This window comes from Hippocampus guttulatus, chromosome 4 (assembly GCF_054856545.1).
Source record: "Hippocampus guttulatus isolate MCC_2025c chromosome 4, RoL_Hgut_1.0, whole genome shotgun sequence".
In the NCBI taxonomy this organism is placed as follows: Eukaryota; Metazoa; Chordata; class Actinopteri; order Syngnathiformes; family Syngnathidae; genus Hippocampus; species Hippocampus guttulatus.
Window position 1 is genome coordinate 2,498,935 of NC_141264.1, and position 21,065 is coordinate 2,519,999.

The 21,065-nt window shown below is 45.5% G+C and overlaps 1 protein-coding gene across 1 annotated transcript in view; it reads left to right on the plus strand.

The window, feature by feature from the left end:
• Window positions 1-11,866: 11,866 nt before the first annotated feature.
• Window positions 11,867-21,065, plus strand: part of tat (tyrosine aminotransferase) — a 35,734-nt gene continuing 26,535 nt past the window's right edge. Inside the window, exons 1-7 of the mRNA XM_086109057.1 lie at window positions 11,867-12,567; window positions 13,083-13,351; window positions 13,570-13,674; window positions 15,265-15,332; window positions 15,490-15,648; window positions 20,255-20,393; window positions 20,471-20,523. Coding sequence (XP_085965183.1) covers window positions 12,563-12,567; window positions 13,083-13,351; window positions 13,570-13,674; window positions 15,265-15,332; window positions 15,490-15,648; window positions 20,255-20,393; window positions 20,471-20,523 — 798 coding nt within the window. The 5' untranslated portion in view covers window positions 11,867-12,562. The remainder of the gene's footprint in view (window positions 12,568-13,082; window positions 13,352-13,569; window positions 13,675-15,264; window positions 15,333-15,489; window positions 15,649-20,254; window positions 20,394-20,470; window positions 20,524-21,065) is intronic.

Genomic DNA, 21,065 nt, shown 5'->3' on the forward strand with positions numbered 1-21,065 from the left:
TTATGTATAACATGCAGCATAGATGAAAGTTCTTCCTCTCAATCCTCAGTGCAAACATGCTGTGCATTAAACACACACAGCTAAAATAAGACAGCAACTACACTGTATAAAAAGACATAATATGTAATCTGAACAGTATAAACGGTATAAAAAGTATAAACAATATAAACAATGGCACTTGTGACGATTGTGGGTAAAGTGAGGTAGTGCATTGTGCAATACGCAGATGTCGGATGATGAGAGGAGGGTCATAGTCTATGACAGGAGGCAGGGGTAGGGCAGAGGCAGAGGGCAGGGAGTGCGGGAAGAGCAGGGAGGGAGTTGAGTCTCCTGACCGCCTGGTGGAAGAAACTGTTCTTGAGCCTGCTCGTTCCAGCACAGAGATTCCACAATCTCCTTCCCGAACGGCAGCAGGCCGAAGAGGCTGTGAGATGGGTGGGTTGGGTCACCTGCGATCCGGATGGCTTGGCGGGTCAGATGGGAGTAGTAAATGTCCACAAGTGGGGGGAGAGAGACACCAATGATCTTCTCAGCTGCTCTCACGGTGCGCTGCAAAGTCTTTTGGCAGGACACAGTGCAAGCACCATAACACACAGTGATGCAGCTGGACAGGATGCTCTCATTGGTGCCTGTATAAAATGTCTGCATGTTGGGGGGCGGGGCTCTTGCTCTCCTCAGTTTGCGGAGGAAGTACAGGCGCTGGTTGGCTTTCTTGGCCAGTGATGAAGTATTGTGGCTCCAGGACAGGTCTTCAGAGATGTGCACTTCCAGGAACTTGGTGTTGCTCACTCTCTCCACTGTGGCACCGTTAATGGTCAGTGGAGCATGCTGTGAGTGTGTCTTTCTGAAGTCCACAACAATCTCCTTTGTCTTCTCGTAATGAGCGACAGCAGCAGCCGCTGAGATGAACTAGACCGCTGAGATGAACAAGGCATGCATGAACAAGGCACATTCACAGCGTGCTAACTATCGTAGATCACGTGTAACATTTAAAAATGCTTTTCTCGGCCGCCCAGATTCCCATTCTTTGCAAGTACCCTCAGTGAATTGTACATGAAAGGCAGCTGTTTTTTTTTTTTTTACAACAGCCCCCTGACTGACCTCCCGCCCTGCTAATAGAAATGTGTGTCGCAGGCTATGACTCAAATATTCGTTGACGAAATGTTGACATTTAATATTTATTCGAGACATTTTTACAGCATCGAAAAACGTTAATAATGTTTGTGTCATGTTTGTCCTCTGACAGAAACCATATTAAAAACAAAAAAAATCTATTTTGCTCCCATCTTTTTCCATTTTCAAACATTTTGAAAAAGCTCTAGGGAGCCATTGGGGGGTGCTAAAGAGCCACATGCAGTTCGAGAGCCGTGTTTTGCCGACCCCTGGTTTAGTGGGTTTGACAGCCAAGAGAACACAGAGTTTTCGGGACTCTGAAACCTCCATCCATCCATTCAATCATTTTCTGTACAACGTAGTGGGCATGCAGGAGTGCGAGAGCCTCCCCCAGGCAGGCTTTGACGAGAGCCTGGAAGGGTCACCAGCCAATTGCAAGGCACGTATACACAAACGTACATAAATTGTTACTTATCAGGCCCAGCCTGATAATTAAAGGAAAGAGAAACAGAAGGTGGACTCACCAAAATTAAAACACAGAAGGAAGAGGGTCTCCGACAACACATCACAGAAACAAACATTCCCACGAAGCTCAATTTTGAGTCCTCAATGAACCTAACGTGCGACTTTTTGGAATGTGGGAGGCAACCGTCTTAACCGCAGTAAACCCACGCAAGTACAGGGAGAAACTGGAGCCTGGATACGAACCCACAAACACCCCATTACCATTTTCAACACAATGGGATTCAACACAGCCTCAGACTCAGATTTAGGGTTTCTTTTCCAGAATAAAAGTGCAGGAGCAGTATTTTCAGCTTTCTATGCAGAAAGTAGATGACAGACTGCTGCACATCTAGATAATAATAATAATAATAATACATTTTATTTATAAATGCCTTTCAAGACACCCAAAGACACTTTACAATAACAAAAAACACAAAACAATACGGGTTGAGCAGCCGCTCGAAAAAACCACGCTCGAACGATCCTCATTTTGAGGATAATTTGAGTTAGGCAAAAAACTCCTTCACAAGCATATGACAGTTACAACAGGTCACAAGACATAAACAATGAAGACGGTGATACAAGGGAGTGTATGAAGGAGGGGGTGATGGTGGGGGACTAGCTTCTGTGCATACTTTCATCAGGGGAAGGTCGAGATAGCAGATGTTGTTTTGGTAGCAGGCTGCCCAAGAATTTAAGACAGCCTTGAGTCCGTGGCTTATGTCTCTTTAGTGGCGTCGATCAGCTGGGGTCCTCGAAAGAAAAGAGCGGCTACATTAATCAGGTCTGTGTTTGTAACCCCAATCGCTCTGTGTATTTCTTACATTTTTTTGACTTGTAATATTCAAATTATACAAACATGAAAAAAGGTGTCATTGTTCATGACCAGTAGCATGGAAAATTCAGTGTTTTTATTTTCATGTCACTTCTCTGCACGTCAATAGTCAATGTGATTTACACTGAAACATTATTTTTTTTATGATAAACAATCAGCTTTTGTAATTATGTCGAGGAAAGACTTCTCAAACAGACGCGTTGAGGCTTCATCTTATTTGTTTCACTTTTATTTCCACTACTACAACCACGACCTTACCAAGCTCCTTTCACAGTTCATAATTAGCATAATTAAATATTTGTGGTGAATGATACTTCGACTACTGACAGTGCTAATGTTAAGCATTATTATCTTTGTCAAAGCAGACTTTTTGATGCACTTCCTACAGTTTACTGCTTTTCCTTTTCAAGGCTGCACAAGTGATCACGTTCACCTTTTTACACTATGTGTCAAGTTGGTTTTAGCCAGCCATGACCTTTAGACCACTCACGTGGAGTTACGTCTGCTCACTGTCAAAGTTACGTTTATCTACTGAATCAACCAATGAGCTCATTGGATCTCGAGTGGCTCCCAAGGTTCATGATGGTCAACTGTTTACACACAACTGTTCCAAGTAACTGGTACATATGTAACTGTCCACCATAAAAGGTCATCACTTGAAAACCCTTCAACTCTGACTGTATGCCTGTTTATAGAGTGTACATGCACTCCATCAGCACATCAGTGAGCAGCAGACAGCCCACCCACGACGCCTTTCTCATCTTGGCTGGAGATTTCAACCATGCAAACCCCAAGAGCGTGCTTCCACAACTCCATGGTCACATCAACTTTTCCACAAGAGGCACAAATATTCTGGACAACGTCTACACTACAATCAGAGGATCCTACAAAGCCCTCCCCCTCCCCAACCTTGGTGCCTCAGACCACACCACTGTTATGCTAATGCCACCATACAAGCCACTGGTGAAAGTTATCAAACCAGTGAGGAAACAGGTACGAGTGTGGCCTGAGGGGTCCACAGAGGCACTCCAAGACTGCTTCTCCACCACAGACTGGAGTGTGTTTAAACATGCAACCACTAACCTCAACGAGTACACCATCAATCCATCCTACATGAGGAAGTGCATGGATGATGTCACGGTCACCAGAACCATCACCATCCGGGCCAATCAGAAGCCATGGCTGACAGGTGAGGTCCACAGGCTCCTGAGGGCCAGGAACACTGCCTTCAGAGCTGGAGACGTGGTGGGCCTCAGGACTGCCAGGGCCAACCTGTCACGAGGCATCAGACTGGCCAAGAGACAATATTCAAGGAGGATTGCAGACCAGTTCAAGGACAGCAAAGACACCAGGAACCTGTGGCGGGGGATCCAGACTGTTAGAGCCATAAGGAAAATTCGGTTAAATTATAGATATAGCTTTGTGAATAATTAGAATTTAATAGATGCAAGCAGTTTGGTTTATATTTGATATTTTATTTAGAACAAATTTATTAAGAATATTGAAGTATCTGGGCTCCATTGGTTGTCCTGTATTTAGTCTGTTAAGAGGCTAGATTTATGTAAGCTTTATTAGGAAGACTGTTGGGCATGGAGCAACACGTTTTTTTTACCGTACTTCGTGTTTACGTATTTCGTACTTCATATGAACTGATTTCGTGTTTCGTTTAAGTGTATTGTAGAAGTTTTATTTTTTCATTTTGATAAAGCCTTAATTTGTGTTCAAGAAAATAAAACAAATCTTTTTTTTTTTGGATCAACGATGGCGGCCTCGTGTTTTCCTTGTCGTCGTCATGGAAAGGAAAGGCCCGTCGAAGAAAAGCACGAGTCAGAAACCTACTTGCCCTGCTGACGTAGCGACAAAAGGATACTAAGTTGCCACTACACAGACCATCACGGACTACAAGCCCTCTCTGCACACCTGCGACAGCTCCATCTCTCTGCTGAACAACCTGAATGACTTCTTTGCCTGTTTTGAGATTGACAACAACACCCCAGCACAGAACACCCCACCTCCTCCTGGCGACCAGGTGCTGACGCTTTCCCAGGATAGTGTGAGGCATTCCCTCAGAGGGACAAACGTACGGAAAGCGGCAGGTCCTGACAACATTCCTGGTCGCGTCCTGAGAGACTGTGCTGAGGAGCTCACAGATGTTTTCACAGACATTTTTAACACCTCACTGAGCCAGGCTGTTGGCCCACTTGTCCCATAGCCACCACCATCATCCGGTCCCGAAGAAGTCATCCCCCTCCAGCTACAATGACTACCGCCTGGTCGCACACACCCCCATCCTCATGAAGTGCTTCGAGCGGTTAGTCATGCAGCACATAAAGTCTGCCCTCTCCCCAACCCTGGACCCCTACCAGTTTGCATATCGGCAGAACAGATCGACTGCAGACGCCATCTCCACCGCCCTCTAATCAGCCCTCACCCACCTGGAGACCAAGGACTCACACATCAAAATGCTGTTCATTGACTTCAGCTCAGCATTCAACACCATAATCCCGCAGCAGCTCATCCACAAACTGGACCACCTTGGGCTCAACACCTCTCTGTACAACTGGCTGTTGGACTTCCTGACGGAGAGACCACAGGCAGTCCAGGTCAGCAGCAACACCTCCAGCACCATCATGATGAACACAGGGCCCCCACAAGGATGTGTGCTGAGCCCCTTCTTCACACTGCTGACTCACGACTGCACCCCTTTGTTCAGCTCCAATTTCTTCGTCAAGTTTGCGGATGACACGACTGTAGTGGGTCTCATCAACAACGAAGATGAGACAATCTACAGGAGTGAGGTGAGCAGGCTGACCTTGTGGTACAAAGACAACAATCTCCACCTGAATGTGGAGAAGACAAAGGAGATTGTTGTGGACTTCAGAAAGACACACTCACAGCATGCTCCACTGACCATTAACGGTGCCACAGTGGAGAGAGTGAGCAACACCAAGTTCCTGGAAGTGCACATCTCTGAAGACCTGTCCTGGAGCCACAATACTTCATCACTGGCCAAGAAAGCCAACCAGCGCCTGTACTTCCTCCGCAAACTGAGGAGAGCAAGAGCCCCGCCCCCCAACATGCAGACATTTTATACAGGCACCATTGAGCGCATCCTGTCCAGCTGCATCACTGTGTGTTATGGTGCTTGCACTGTGTCCTGCCAAAGGACTTTGCAGCGCACCGTGAGAGCAGCTGAGAAGATCATTGGTGTCTCTCTCCCCCCAATTGTGGACATTTACTACTCCCATCTGACCCGCCAAGCCATCCGGATCGCAGGTGACCCAACCCACCCATCTCACAACCTCTTCGGCCTGCTGCCGTTCGGGAAGGAGATTGTGGAATCTCTGTGCTGGAACGAGCAGGCTCAAGAACAGTTTCTTCCACCAGGCGGTCAGGAGACTCAACTCCCTCCCTGCTCTTCCCGCACTCCCTGCCCTCTGCCTCTGCCCTACCCCTGCCTCCTGTCATAGACTATGACCCTCCTCTCATCATCCGACATCTGCGTATTGCACAATGCACTACCTCACTTTACCCACAATCGTCACAAGTGCCATTGTTTATATTGTTTATACTTTTTATACCGTTTATACTGTTCAGATTACATATTATGTCTTTTTATACAGTGTAGTTGCTGTCTTATTTTAGCTGTGTGTGTTTAATGCACAGCATGTTTGCACTGAGGATTGAGAGGAAGAACTTTCATCTATGCTGCATGTTATACATAAAGCATATTTGACAATAAAGATGACCTTGACCTTGACCTTGACAATCATGAATAAAAACCATCATCTCTGGAGCAGGATAGGCCAGTGGTTAGCAAGTTTGACTCACATTTCTGAAGAACAAAGTTTAAATCACTGTGCAGGCCCACCAACTCTTTATGTTACAATTTAGTGGTGATTGTTGACATGACAACTTAAAACTAAAGCCGACCACTGTAAAGTTGCAGTTTGGCAGCCAATGAGTTGCATAATGGTGAATTAGGGTTTTTTTCAATATTTTTTCATATTTGGAATTTTTCCTGGTGTTTCCAGGATTACTCCCCCCTTCCCCATTTTCATGAACACGTAAATGGAATGTTTATCGATGGTTTTTGAATATTTTGGCGTGTTTATGAACAAAATAAGGGAAAAGAAAAAAAAGGTTCCATTTTATCTCATGTCTTTATTTTTTAATGAATCAAGGGGACAATCCGTGTACCAGTTACCCATCACTGGTCTATAGTGACTAATGGGATCTTTTGCATGGTTTTAGTATAAAAGAAGGATAATTGAATTAGTTGCTGACAGCCAACTACAATTGAAAGTATGTGCAATGTAACGTTGCGTAGCCAACAGCTACGGCTCTCACGGTCATGCATGCAACATTTAGCTGTGCATACAACGTGCATTGTAGACATTCCAATGCTAGCCAGGGCTGCTATGTTGGTAGCATGATGTATGTATGTTGGAAAATTGCCAAACCTGAAATTATACCGGTCTGTTATTATATATATATATATTTATATATATATTTTTTTTAATCAATAAAAAATTGAGGTGAGATCAATTTCCCCAATGAATCAGTGAGAACTTTAAGTGGTTTTCCAGGCTCAGAGATCCAGCCTTTTGCTTCGGAATTCACCTTTTCATAGACATAACCCTTGATTTGTGTCAAAGGCTGTCTATTTAGTTTTTTTGTTTGTTCTTTTCACTTTGTTGCTCACCGGAGTTCAATAATCTGTCCAAGTAAACTGTGAGCACGACAGGGCTCTGTGCTACAGCCGGAATGCAGACGAAGTGCATACAAGACTGCATAGCGTACACTAACACATCATTCTGTTGATGTGAGCCGGCTCCTGTCGTTCACTTCAAAGAGCCGGCTCTAAGAGCCAGTTCGTTCGCGAACAACACAACACTAATGCATATAGGACAGTGTCAGGAGAAGTCCAGGTTGTGTGCTGTATGGGAGCTGAATGCAAAAGCGTCTCTATTCATTTAGAGAAAAGTCTTAACTGCTTGTGTCGTTGGTTTCAAATGAATGAAATTGTTAACAGTGTAACAGCACCTTCGCTTGACTCTGTCCTATGCCGCCCCATTAAGGTGACTTATTAAACCCATCGGCGGTGTACTAGGCAATGTTGTCACATTTTTGAAAGAAGGCTGAGGAATGGTCTGTAAGCCATCCATTTCCATTTTCCACCGCTTATCCGGGGTCGGGTCGCGGGGGCGGCAGCTTTAGGAGGGAAGCCCAGACTTCCCTCTCCCCAGCCACTTCTTTGAGCTTTTCCTGGCGGATCCCGAGGCGTTCATGCCAGCTGGGTGACATAGTCTCTCCAGCGTGTCCTGGGTCGTCCTCGGGGTCTCCTGCCAGTGGGACATGCCCGAAACACCTCGCCAGGGAGGCATCCAGGAGGCATCCTAATTAGATGCCCTAGCCACCTCATCTGGCTCCTCTCGATGTGGAGGAGAAGCGGCTCTACTCTGAGCCCCTCCCGGATGACCGAGCTTCTTACCTTATCTCTAAGGGAGAGCCTGGACACCCTGCGGAGAAAACTCATTTCGGCCGCTTGTATCCGGGATCTCGTTCTTTCGATCACGACCCATAGCTCGTGACCATAGATGAGGGTTGGGACATAGATCGACCGGTAAATTGAGAGCTTCGCCCTTTCGCTCAGCTCCTTCTTTACCACGACAGACCGATACAACGTCTGCATCACAGCAGACGCTGCACCGATCCGCCTGTCGATATCTCGCTCCCTCCTGCCCTCACTCGTGAACAAGACCCCAAGATACTTAAACTCCTCCACTTGGGGCAAGATCTCCTCCCCGACCCGGAGAGGGCATCTCCACCCTTTTCTGACTGAGGGCCATGGTTTCAGATTTGGATGTGCTGATCTTCATCCCAACCGCTCGGCACTCGGCTGCGAAACGCTCCAGTGAGAGTTGGAGAGCCCTGCTTGAAGGAGCCAACAGTACCACATCATCTGCAAAAAGCAGAGATGCAATACTGAGGCCACCAAAACGGACCCCCTCAACGCTTCGGCTGCGCCTAGAAATTCTGTCCATAAAGGTGATGAACAGAATCGGCGACAAAGGGCAGCCATGGCGGAGTCCAACCCTCACTGGAAACGATTCCGACTTATTGCCGGCAACGCAAACCAAACTCTGACATCGACAGTATCTGGACCGAACAGCCCGTATCAGGGGGCTCGGTACCCCATACTCCCGAAGCACCCCCCACAGAACTCCCCGAGGGACACGGTCAAATGCCTTCTCCAAGTCCACAAAACACATGTAGACTGGTTGGGCAAGTTCCCACGTACCCTCGAGGACCCTGCTAAGGGTGTAGAGCTGGTCCACAGTTCCACGGCCAGGACGAAAACCACACTGCTCCTCCTCAATCTGAGGCTCGACTTCCTGGCGGACCCTCCTCTCCAGCACCCCTGAATAGACCTTACCAGGGAGGCTGAGGAGTGTGATCCCTCTGTAGTTGGAACACACCCTCCGGTCCCCCTTTTTAAAAAGAGGGACCACCACCCCGGTCTGCCAATCCAGAGGCACTCTCTCCGATGACCACGTGATGCTGCAGAGGCGTGTCAACCAGGACAGCCCCACAGCATCCATAGCCTTGAGGAACTCCGGGTGGATCTCATCCACCCCTGGGGCTTTGCCACCGAGGAGCTTTTTAACCACATCGGTGACTTCAACAACAGAGATAGGAGAGCCCACCTCAGGATCCTCAGACTCTGCTCCCTCCGAGGAAGGCGTGTTGGTGGAGTTGAGGAGGTCTTCGACGTACTCTGCCCACCGGTTCACAACGTCCCGAGTCGAAGTCAGCAGCACCCCATCCCCACTGTACACAGTGTTTGTGGTGCACTGCTTCCCCCTCCTGAGACGTCGGATGGTGGACCAGAATTTCCTCGAAGCCGTCCGGAAGTCGGCTTCCATGGCCTCACCGAACTCTTCCCACGCCCGGGTTTATGCCTCGGCGACCACCAAAGCTGCGTTCCACTTAGCCAGTCGATACCCGTCAGCTGCCTCTGGGGTCCCACAGGCCATAAAGGCCCGATAGGACTCCTTCTTCAGCTTGACGGCATCCCTTACTGCTGGCGTCCACCAGCGAGTACGGTGGTTGCCGCCACAAAAGGCACCAACCACCTTATGGCCACAACTCAGATTGGCCGCCTCAACAATAGAGGCGCGGAACATGGTCCATTTGGACCCAATGTCCCCCGCCTCCCCCGGGACATGGGAAAAGCTCTGCCGGAGGTGGGAGTTGAAACTCTTTCTGACAGGGGATTCCGCCAGACGCTCCCAACAAACCCTCACAATACGTTTGGGTCTGCCAGGACCGGCCGGCATCTTCCCCCACCATCGGAGCCTACTCACCACCAGGTGGTGATCAGTTGACAGCTCCGCCCCCTCTTCACCCGAGAGTCCAAAACATGCGGCCGCAAATCCGATGATACAACCACAAAGTCAATCATCGAACTGCGGCCTAGGGTGTCCTGGTGCCAAGTGCACATATGGACACCCTTATGTTTGAACAAGGTGTTCGTTATGGACAATCCGTGACGAGCACAGAAGTCCAACAACAAAACACCACTCGAGTTCTGATCGGGGGGGCCGTTCCTCCCAATCATGCCCTTCCAGGTCTCACTGTCATTGCCCACGTGAGCATTGAAGTCCCCCAGCAGAACAAGGGAGTCCCCTGCCGGAATACTCTCCAGCACACCCTCCAAGGACTCCAAAAAGGGTGGGTACGCTGAGCTGCTATTTGTTGCATATGCACAAACAACGGTCAGGACCCGTCCCCCCACCCAAAGGCGGAGGGAGGCAACCCTCTCGTCTACCGGTCTGAACCCCAATGTCCAGACACTGAGCCGGGGGGCAATGAGTATGCCCACGCCTGCTCTGCGCCTCTCACCGTGAGCAACTCCAGAGTGGAAGAGAGTCCAACCCCTCTCGAGAGAACTGGTACCAGAACCCAGGCTATGTGTGGAGGCAAGTCCGACTATATCCAGTCTGAACTTCTCTACCTCACACACCAGCTCGGGCTCCTTCCCTGCAAGAGAGGTGACATTCCACGTCCCTACAGCTAACTTCTGCAGCGAGGATCAGACCGCCAGGGTTCCCGCCTTTGGCTGCTGCCCAGCTCACATTGCACCCGACCCCTTTGGCCCCTCCCATGGGTGGTGAGCCCATGAGAAGGGGGACCCACGTTGCCTCTTCGGGCTGAGCCCGGCCGGGCCCCATGGGTGTCTGCCTGGCCACCAGGCGCTCGCCAACGAGCGCCACCTCCAGGCCTGGCTCCAGAGGGGGGCCCCGGTCACCCGAGTCCGGGCAAGGGAAACTGAGATCCATTAATTTTACTCATCATAAGGGGTCTTTGAGCCGTGCTTTGTCTGGTCCCTCGCCTAGAACCTGTTTGCCATGGGTGACGCTGCCAGGGGCATAAAGCCCCAGAAAACTTAGCTCCTAGGATCATTGGGACACACAAACTAACTCCCCCCCTCCCCCTGCAACTCTGACAGATTCTTATTGTTGTTTTAAATGTGTTTTTAGGGATTGTCTCAACCTTCTCATAAATTGCCCTGACAATCCCCCCCCCCCCCCCCCATCATCTTATGCCAAAATATATTTTTAAAGAGAAAGTATAGTATTGACATGTCAATGGCGCGTGGAGTCTTTTGTTGGAAGATTATGTTAAGTGTTTAATTTTCCACTCACCATGAAGGGAATACAAACAATCACTGGAGGATGTGCCAACTGCTGTGTTTTGTCCAAACTCTTCTTTCTGACTGATGATATTGATTTAAAAAAAAATATATTGGACATTCTGGAGGCTTGTGGCAAGCACTTAGTCAAACAACATTTGTTGACACATGGCTAATCTCACGGTCACATCGTTGTTGTTTTAAAAAAACTCTGGCGATATTTATCTTTAATAGTGCATTAGCTGGGTACTTGTGCAGGTTATAGTCATGACAACATCAAGTTACATTTTCAAGTGAAATACTTTCACGACGACCACAACACTTGCTTGAATTCGGTAAGAATGGAAATGCCAACGCCAAGGGAAAGAGGCCTCCGTTTTAACATGCAATGTACACTTTATTACCAAACATGTTACGAAGACACATTTATGCTATGACTGTGCAAAAAAAAAGAAGAAGATGAATTTAACATTTTCATATTACATATGCAGATTGAAATGTCAACAAACGTCAATCAAATATTTGAAGTCAATCATTTTCGTGTGCAAATTTTGTTGGATTTAGCATGCTATTTAACTAAATATGAATTGGGTCGTACTTATGAGCTGATGATGAACGACCCATGTTTTTTTTTGTTTGTTTTTTTTTCACCCATGTAAAAAGCTCTGAAGCTCCCCAGGCTGCAGTTCTGTTAAACAAACAGGTTGGAGTGGAAGGTTTGACAGGAGAGACGAGTTTGATCTTTCGGGACAGGCTCGTTGAGGAATGAACTTCTGGAAATATTTCAACGACCCGTTCCAAATATTAAGGTCATATTTTAGTTTTCATTATTCATTCAGCTCAAATAGAGGAATGATATTTGACAATCGTGGGCGTTTTTTGCTGCAGGATAGCATACACAACTAGAACAACAACAAAATATTAGGTTCAGTAAAATAGATTTAGTCATGCAGTTGAATGAGAGAATATTAAGATGAAATTGAACATCTGTGGTACTCAGTCACTGGTTTTGCTTCAGAGGGCCAATGTACAGCATAAAATATGATGGAAACTAAATATGGATTGATCAGTTCTGCGTGAATTAGACTTTTTGTGCATGCCTGTTGTGATTTGGGTGCCTAATGCACTTCTTGCAACATCAGGAAGCGTGTGCTCTGCTGAATCCACCCCCTCTTCTCGCCGATAAGGTGCTGGGGAGGGTTGGAGGTATGGTTCTTGTTAGTGCTGTTAGTAAGGGGGTGTTGCAGCGCAACCCTCTCAGCCTCCACCAATAGAAATATGGGTTCGGTTCAACACCCATTTTCTGAAGTCCTGCTATAAAATTGTCCTGTCAAATCCTTCTGCATTTATTATTGCAAGAGTCCTTCATCTACACTCAAGCTGAATTTGGAAAATTGAAGAGTGAGCTGATCATGAGGTAAGAACCTCATGATTGTCCTGATATTTGAATAACATTTTGTTGAATTCCTAAAAATTGGGCATAGTGTTTATTCTATGATGATGATGATGGTGATGGTGAGGTCTTGCCCATCTTCTTTCGAATTTTCCACTGAAAAGACTTTGGCGCAGGGTTTATTCAGCTCTTTTTCTGAGGATATTATGAAATTGCGCTTGTCTGTGAGTTGTGTTCTAAATTTATTTTCATACTTTCATAATGCTGGTTATTGTGTCGATTAGGCTCCATTTATGGTCTGCTTGATGACTGACACTTTCAGTACATTTTCATGCTTTTGCTTCAGTGAAAGGTATTATTATAGATACCAATAAATAACAATAATATCAATACTCATACAATAAGTGCAATCAAAAACAAATTTGTTATTGTGTTGACTCAGTAATGCATATCTTAAATATTGTTTATTTATAATATTTTCATGATGAAGTGGAAATGTTCCTCTACTTTATTGTTCCAAAAATCATTCTCCACAACAGTGCCAGGAATGATACCAAGTCGAATTTGGTTCAGATGAATGAGAATGCGAATGGCAAACACCTGAATGGGAACGGAGCCAACAGGAAGGCCATTCACCATGCCGGCGTCAGTGGGAATTCTTCTCCTGTCAAAGACAGACGCTGCAGGAAGACATGGCAAGTGAAGCCTTCCTTGATGGCTAACAACACCCTGAATCCCATAAGGGCCATCGTTGATGGGATGAAGCTCTCCCCACACCCGGATAAAGCCATGATCAGCCTTTCGATTGGTGAGAAGGCTGTTTGTGATATCAGAGTACTGAGATTCCATGAACGGAATAGCAAGCCAGAAATTATTTCAACTGTGAACCATACAGTACATATAACCAACGTGTTTAGTCAATGACAGAACAATGCATGCCTCAGCAATTTCCAAAAGAGGATCTTCTTTTCAGAAGACATTGTCTGACTGCCAACACAAAGCTGACTTGCTCATTGTGCTCCATAGGGGACCCTACCGTCTTTGGAAACCTTCCAACAGATGATGCGGTGCTTCAAGCCATGAAAGATGCGATCAATTCGCACCAATACAATGGCTATGCTCCTTCTGTTGGTGAGTTTTATCTATCAGAAAATTAATTTTTTTTTAAAAAACAGAGCAACATTCTAAGTCACAGTGTTTCACATTCACACCAACAAAGCAATTTAAAGCCGAAACTGTAGGAAGAAGCCACAATACGTGGATAGAAGTTTTATAAGAAGGGGCCACCTCTCCATTTTACTCTATATTACTCACAAAGTTTGGATTTTGAGAAAAAAGACACTTTTTGTGTAATGATTGAGATTTCTTTTATTCTTGACGATTAACATGTATAAAGTTTCATCGTGCTTTATATTATCACCTTCCTAAAATATTGGCCCAGGTCATTTTTTTCAGGTTTTTTTTTCATCCATCTATCCATTTTCAACACCGCTTCTCCTGAAGAGGGTCGCGGCACGTCGCAGGAGCCTATCTCTGCTGACTTTGGGGACAGAAGGCAGACTACACCCTGAACTGGTTGCCAGCCAGTCGCAGGACATATGTAGAGACAAACGACCATTCACACCCACTTCCACAACATTACTGAGTGGGAACTGATCTCTCGCTGAATGGTCTGTTTACCAAAGGATGATTTTATCAGAGGTGGCTTACAAAATGAGGATATGTTTAAAGCAAAATGTGACTTAGGCCAGGCGGTAGCCGATTGTTTAGCATGTCCACTTCACAGTGCAGAGGTCGAGGTTTCGAATCCGGGCTCTGGCATCCCTGTGTGGAGTTTGCGTGTTCTCCCCCTTGCCTGTGGGTCTTCTCCAGGTACTCCGGTTTCCTTCCACATTCCCAAAACATGCCTTGTAGGTTAATTGTCCCTAGGTGTGATTGTGAGTGTAAATGGTTGTTTGTTGATGTGTGCTCTGATATTGGCTGGCAACCAGTTAGAAGGTGTACCCTGCCTACTGCCCGAAGACAGCTGGCAGATGTTCCAGCTCGCCCGCAACCCTCATGAGGATAAGTGGTTTGAATAATGGATGGATGGATGAGAGGCTGATGATATGTAAAGCTGGCCACACTAAAATAACAGCAACATTTGGTCACATTAACTTCAAGCAGTCTTTCAAAAACTGGTGTACATTTCTGAGAATCACTTTATTGCACGGCGGCCCGGTGGGCCAGTGGTTAGCGTATTGACCTCATAGTGCAGAGGTACCGGGTTCAATTCCAGCTCCGGCTTTCCTGTGTGGAGTTTGCATGTTCTCCCCGGGCCTGCGTGGGTTTTCTCTGGGTCCTCCGGTTTCCTCCCACATTCAAAAAACATGCATGGGAGGCTGATTGAACACTCAAAATTGTCCCTAAGTGTGAGTGTGAGCGCGGATGGTTGTTCATCTCTGTGTGCCCTGCGTTTGGCTGGCAACTGGTTCAGGGTGTCCCCCGCCTATTGCCCGAAGATGACTGGGATAGACTCCAGTACCTCCCCGCCCCTGCTATAAAACAGATCGGAAACGGATCATATCATGAAAATTGTTTTATAAAATTAAAGGTGTCTCGAATGCAAATGTTACATTACATAATGAATGCATGTGCATCCTTCTTTAATGCCTCTCTTTCATTTATTTGCTCTTGATTGTTTCTTAGTACCTCAAGATCTCTCTATATTTTTTCTGGCAGGTTACTTAAAGAGCCGACAGGTGGTAGCCAACTATTACAGCTGCCCTGAGGCTCCTCTAGAAGCAGAGGTGAGATGTCTGCATTCTAACTCACCAGTGATAGCAGTGAAAATGAAATTGTGACCTGTTGAAAATTCCTGCAGCATGACAAGGATAAATACATACAATATTAATAGGTCCGTAATGTGTTGTCCTACTTGTAAACATCTCTCCCCCTCCTACGCAGGATGTGATTTTGACTAGTGGCTGTAGTCAGGCCATTGACCTGGCTATCAGTGTCCTGTGTAATCCTGGGGACAACATCCTGGTTCCACGTCCAGGCTTCTCATTATATAAGACTCTGGCATTATCTTTTGGCATCGAGGTCAAATTCTACAACCTGCTGGTATGTTTGACCCACTCATCCCCATTGATATATTATTATTTTTCTCTTTTTGTTAACCCCCCGCTCACAAAAAAAACCCTCCCCAAAATGTCCTTCAGATTTCCGCCTTACAAAATTTTAATTAAACTCCAACAAAACTCAACAATGCCAACAATGGGTATGTTGCTAATATCAAGCATGAATAGCTCGCTAGTCTATTGCTACAGGGCTGCACAGGGTCAGACAGTGTCAATACTCTGATGCAATATCCTCATCGGCGGGAAAATTCCCACTTGCTGAAGCATATGCTCTAATGCCGAGCAAAAATAAGAGAGAAAAAAAAGAAATGAGTGTCAAATCAACAAACACTTGTTATCAACAGAAACAGTGTCATCAACAAAATATAACTTCAAAAATACAACCATTTTAAAAACAGAACTGTTTAATGCAGGGCACTGTCCCTGTTTGTCGAGGGACTCCGTGATGATGGATGAAAACACCAGCATTGCTGAGTAATTTCAACATCATTTTACTTGATTTGTACTTGATAACTTTACAAACCCAATTCCGCAATTCTGCCACAAGTTATTTCTATTAATTGTATATGTCCCTATTTATTCGGGTACTCCGATTTCCTCCCACATTCCAAAAACATGCGTGGCAGGCTGATTGAACACTCTAAAATTGTCCCTCGGTGTGAGTGTGAGCGCGGATGGTTGTTTGTCTCTGTGTGCCCTGTGATTGGCTGGCAACCGGTTAAGGGTGACCCCGCCTACTGCCCGAAGACAGCTGGGATAGGCTCCTGCATGCCCCTTGACCCTTGTGAGGATAAGCGGATCAGAAAATGGATGGTATATTTCAATAATAAATACACAGTTGATGTGAAAGCAAACACTAAAGGAATCTCTTCAGTAAAGAATCTTTTGAGTTTTACAGTCACTGTCAAGCAAAATTATTACTTTGACCCCCAAAGCAAGCCAACAACATGGGTGAGAAATCACATGTAATCCATAGTCATGACTTCTTTAAATGAAATGCACACATATGCCAGTCTTGCGGACACACTCATAATTACAAGCAGGAAGCAACCTAAGTAAAAAGCAACATTTAGAATAGTCATAATTCAGGGACTTACGTGTCATTGTGCTTTTTAGATATGATTGGAATAAATGAACCATTGATTGCAGTACACAAAACGGCAATGGCTGTCGGTGACAATTGATCAGTCTGATTGGCTGTTAGCTAGTGAATCACTGATTGAGATAGAAGACTACGAACGACACCAAAGCAAATTCATGGCAAAGAAAATTATCTCGTAAATTCAAGCTCATCAAAACATTGCTTTTTACTTGGACTCTTTCCCGTTGATTATGAGTGTGATGAGCTTGTTCTGAATATGTGTAAATTTTTGTTTCATGAAACCCTGACTGTGGATGATAAAGAATGACTCATGTGCACAGCCATCACTGAGGTACCATGTCTTCCTGGCCACCTCACTGAAAATTTTCTGGCAAGACCCCTGCTGGTGAAGTCTTTTTAGCTACTATTGCTTTATCATCAATACAGGCCAGAGAGGAAGTATATAAAGTACAACATTTAGTAATTCCAGACAGAATATGTCTGTTGTGAATGGGAATAAAAATTTGGAGACACAAATTGCAATATTGAATAAATAACCAGTACATCAGTGGTGATTAAATTGAGCAATAAAATGTAGTTTTCTTTTGGTGGTTTCTTATTTCAGAAGTGTATCGAGACAAGACCCATGACAAGACCTCAGACTTGTGACGGGGGCACATGAAATGCATGGGTTTTGGGCACACTTGTTATTATTACCGGTACTATACCATACTATACTATACTATACTATACTATACACACCATTTACAAGACAATAAATATATTTCTCAATCATTTGCTCCTTGGAAATGTTTCATCAAGCCAGAACTCATGGGATTAAGACCGAACCAGTAGTTTTAATTGTCATTTTAATACCATTTTACGAATATATAATATGGACATTTTATAGCTAATATGATGGCCACATCCAATATGGCAGAGATGCCTATGAATGAAGGTTTCTGTAGCAGAAATGACACCAAAAAAAAGAGAACCGATCTTCATTTTAGATGTCAAAATGGTGTTGTGGCTCCATAGTTGCTAATATTTGACTCAATCAAAGATTATACATTTGTGCTGCCATAGCAAAGTGACGTGATGCCATCTGATTCTGCCTCCTTCGCCAGTCACAGCTGGAAATCACAGTGTCAGGTCTAGGATTTAATCAGACCCTGAAGACAAACTTTAAAAACATCAGAGAGACTAAGAGGCAAGCAGAGTTGTCTTTCTTGCAAGGAGAGTGCGCTGAGAAATGTCTCGGTTTACAATCTTGGAACAGCTCTGCAGCTAGCTGAGATGTATAAACCATTACAGTCCATGGACAGCTCTGAAAAAAAAACATGCTTGTCTCCTTGCTTTTATTAAGGAAGGATGTCCCTGATACACGATCTTTTAAACGGGGTGTGGCGATGGTTCACACGTTTCAAAACAGCAATGAATTCAGTTGAAATTTTTCTTGGATGAACATAACATCTTGGAGGTCTTCCAGTCAGGTTTCAAGACGAAGCATAGCACGGAGTCAGCCCTGTTACGCGTTTCCAATGACATCCTCCTGGCAAATGACGCTGGAGACCACGTGTGTCTAGTTTTATTGGACTTAACTGCAGCATTTGATACAGTGGATCACAGTATTCTGCTGATTTGTTTGCAGCACTTGGTGGGCATTGGCGGCAGTGCTCTTGAGTGGTTTAGGTCCTATTTAGCTGACAGAAACTTTTGTGTCAGCCTTGGCTGCTCTGAGTCACGCACTGCTCCCCTGATGTGGTGTTCCACAGGGCTCAATTCTGGGGCCTCTGCTGTTCTCGCTGTATCTGCTCCCATTGGGTTCCATCTTAAGGAAACATGGTATTCCCTTCCACTGCTATGCAGATGACTGCAAGAAAGACGCCTTCTCATTAAGGCCACTCCTATCCTGTTTGGAAGAAATCAAAACCTGGATGGCACCAAATTTCTTGAAATTCAATGAAAAGAAGACAGAGGTGATATTGTTTGGTCCCAGTGGCCCTTGTACATCCCATCCTGTAGACTTGGGCCCCCTGTCTCCTTATTTTAAGTCAACAGTCTCAAACCTGGGCCTTAAACTGGACAGTGATTTCAAACTTGATCGGCAAATTGGTGCCGTTGTTAAATCCAGCTTCTTTCACCTTAGACAGCTGGCCAAAATAAAACCTCTCCTCTCACATGAACACTTTGAGACAGTAATTCATGCCTTTGTCACATCCCGGCTCGATTACTGCAATGCCCTTTACTTTGGAGTCAGCCAGTCCTCCATTAAGCGCCTTCAGCTGGTCCAGAATGCCGCTGCTCGCCTCTTGACTGGTACTCGTAAGAGGGAGCACATAACTCCTACTCTGGCATCCCTTCACTGGCTCCCCATACATTTTAGAGTTATTTTCAAGATCCTATTTGTTTTCAAATCTCTGAATAATCTCGCGCCACCTTACCTCTCTGAGCTCATCCGCCCCTACACACCTGCCCGGCGCCTCAGGTCTGTGGACCAGACATTATTAGAAGTACCAAGAACTAAACTCAGGCTCAGAGGGGATCGAGCCTTTTCTGTTGCTGGTCCCTCTCTCTGGAATGACCTCCCACTGAACATTCGGTAAGCCTCCTCGCTGCCCATCTTCAAAACCCTCCTCAAAACTCACTTGTATTCTTTGGCATTCGACTCAGCATGACTTAGATTTGTTCTTGGTTTTACTGTTTGGTGCTTTCTACCGCCTTTATTACCGATTTGTCTTACTGTTTATTGTGCATGTTAAATTGCTCCATGTACAGCACTTTGTATGCGGCGATGGCTGTTTGAAAGTGCTCTATAAATACAGTTGACTTGACTTGACTTGACTTGACAAATGGGGCATTTAACCAGAACACACAATTCATTCCTGAGGTGGTCAGAGGGGTCATGCTGGAGATCAGTGGTCTGTGATTGCAGCCGTTGACGTCCCACAGTGCGACGTCCTGGGGTTGATGTTACTTTCATAAGCAGCAGTTGACTTTATCAGAGACCGTTAACTTCATCAAAGGGTGTTAACTTCAAAGCTGAGAACAGGAACATACTGGTCTCTCCCAAACCGACAAACCACTCATAGCCAACTCATCCCATCATAAATGACGGTTTTGCAAAGTCACACTCCTAAGCAAATTTAAAAAGAGTAAAGATGGGATAAACTGAATACAGTCAATGCAGTCCTGTCTCAGAACCCCCCGCGAACAAACACACACGAGACAAGCGGGGTGGGGTTCTGTCAGTCGTCAACAAAACAGGTGGCCGTCAGTGACGGACTGAGAGGTCTGTCTGTACTTGACCTGGTTTGTGACAATCACACTGACGGACGAAACCACTTGCTTTCGTGCTTTGCCCGTCTTTTTTTTTGGGGGGGGGGGGGGGTTCGTTTCGTTTCTATTGTCAATTGTCAGCAAAACGGGCATCCGTCATTGACGGACTGACGGACCTTCTGTCAGTACAATCGGAAACCCCACCTATTTATTCCTCTGAAATTGCTAGCCAGAGAAGTCATGGGAGGTGGATCTGCAACATTTGGAGAGCCAGGTTGATGACAGGACATCCCTTCTAATTGTTACCAATCCATCCAACCCATGTGGCTCTGTTTTCACCAAGGAACACCTACAAAAGATTCTCACAGGTCAGCAGCAATACTGTCACAACTCTTGCACCCAAATCCCCTGAATAAATGTAATTATTGGTCATTCTTTTTCACAGTGGCTTCCAGAAACTGTCTGCCCATCCTGGCAGATGAAGTCTACAGCAACATGGTGAGTCCACTGGACAGTTTGTGAAGTGTCATATCAGGTTGACATGTAGATTTGGATGGCCTCTACGGGCAAAGGGCGAGTTATATTTTTCAATGCAGTTACAGCAGAGATTACGCTTGGTTTGCCGGTACAGTAAATATTCTCTAGTACGGACTCGTGTTTGCGCTGTCCAATTTGTCCTGATAACAGAAATTCCTCATTTGGGAAATGAGCATGGTACATGTCCTTTATGAACCTGCAAGTATGTTGACAAAATGCACGTGTAACAACACAATCAATAAAATACAAAAATATACTGTCCAAAAGCTGTTTATATAACAAAAACTGCAATACAGGTGTATCCTAAAAAAAACTCAAACAGCTTATCAGCGTGATTGGGGTGTAATGTCTTTAAGTGACGCCTTCATTTATTTAGCTTCATGCTGTTCGCTACCAAAATTTTTAGACAAAGTAAGCACATTATCTTCCCTCGTCTGCCACCGCAGGCACATTGAAGCCAAGCTCTACATACGCCTTGTCATATTTCCTCCCTAAGAATGCTC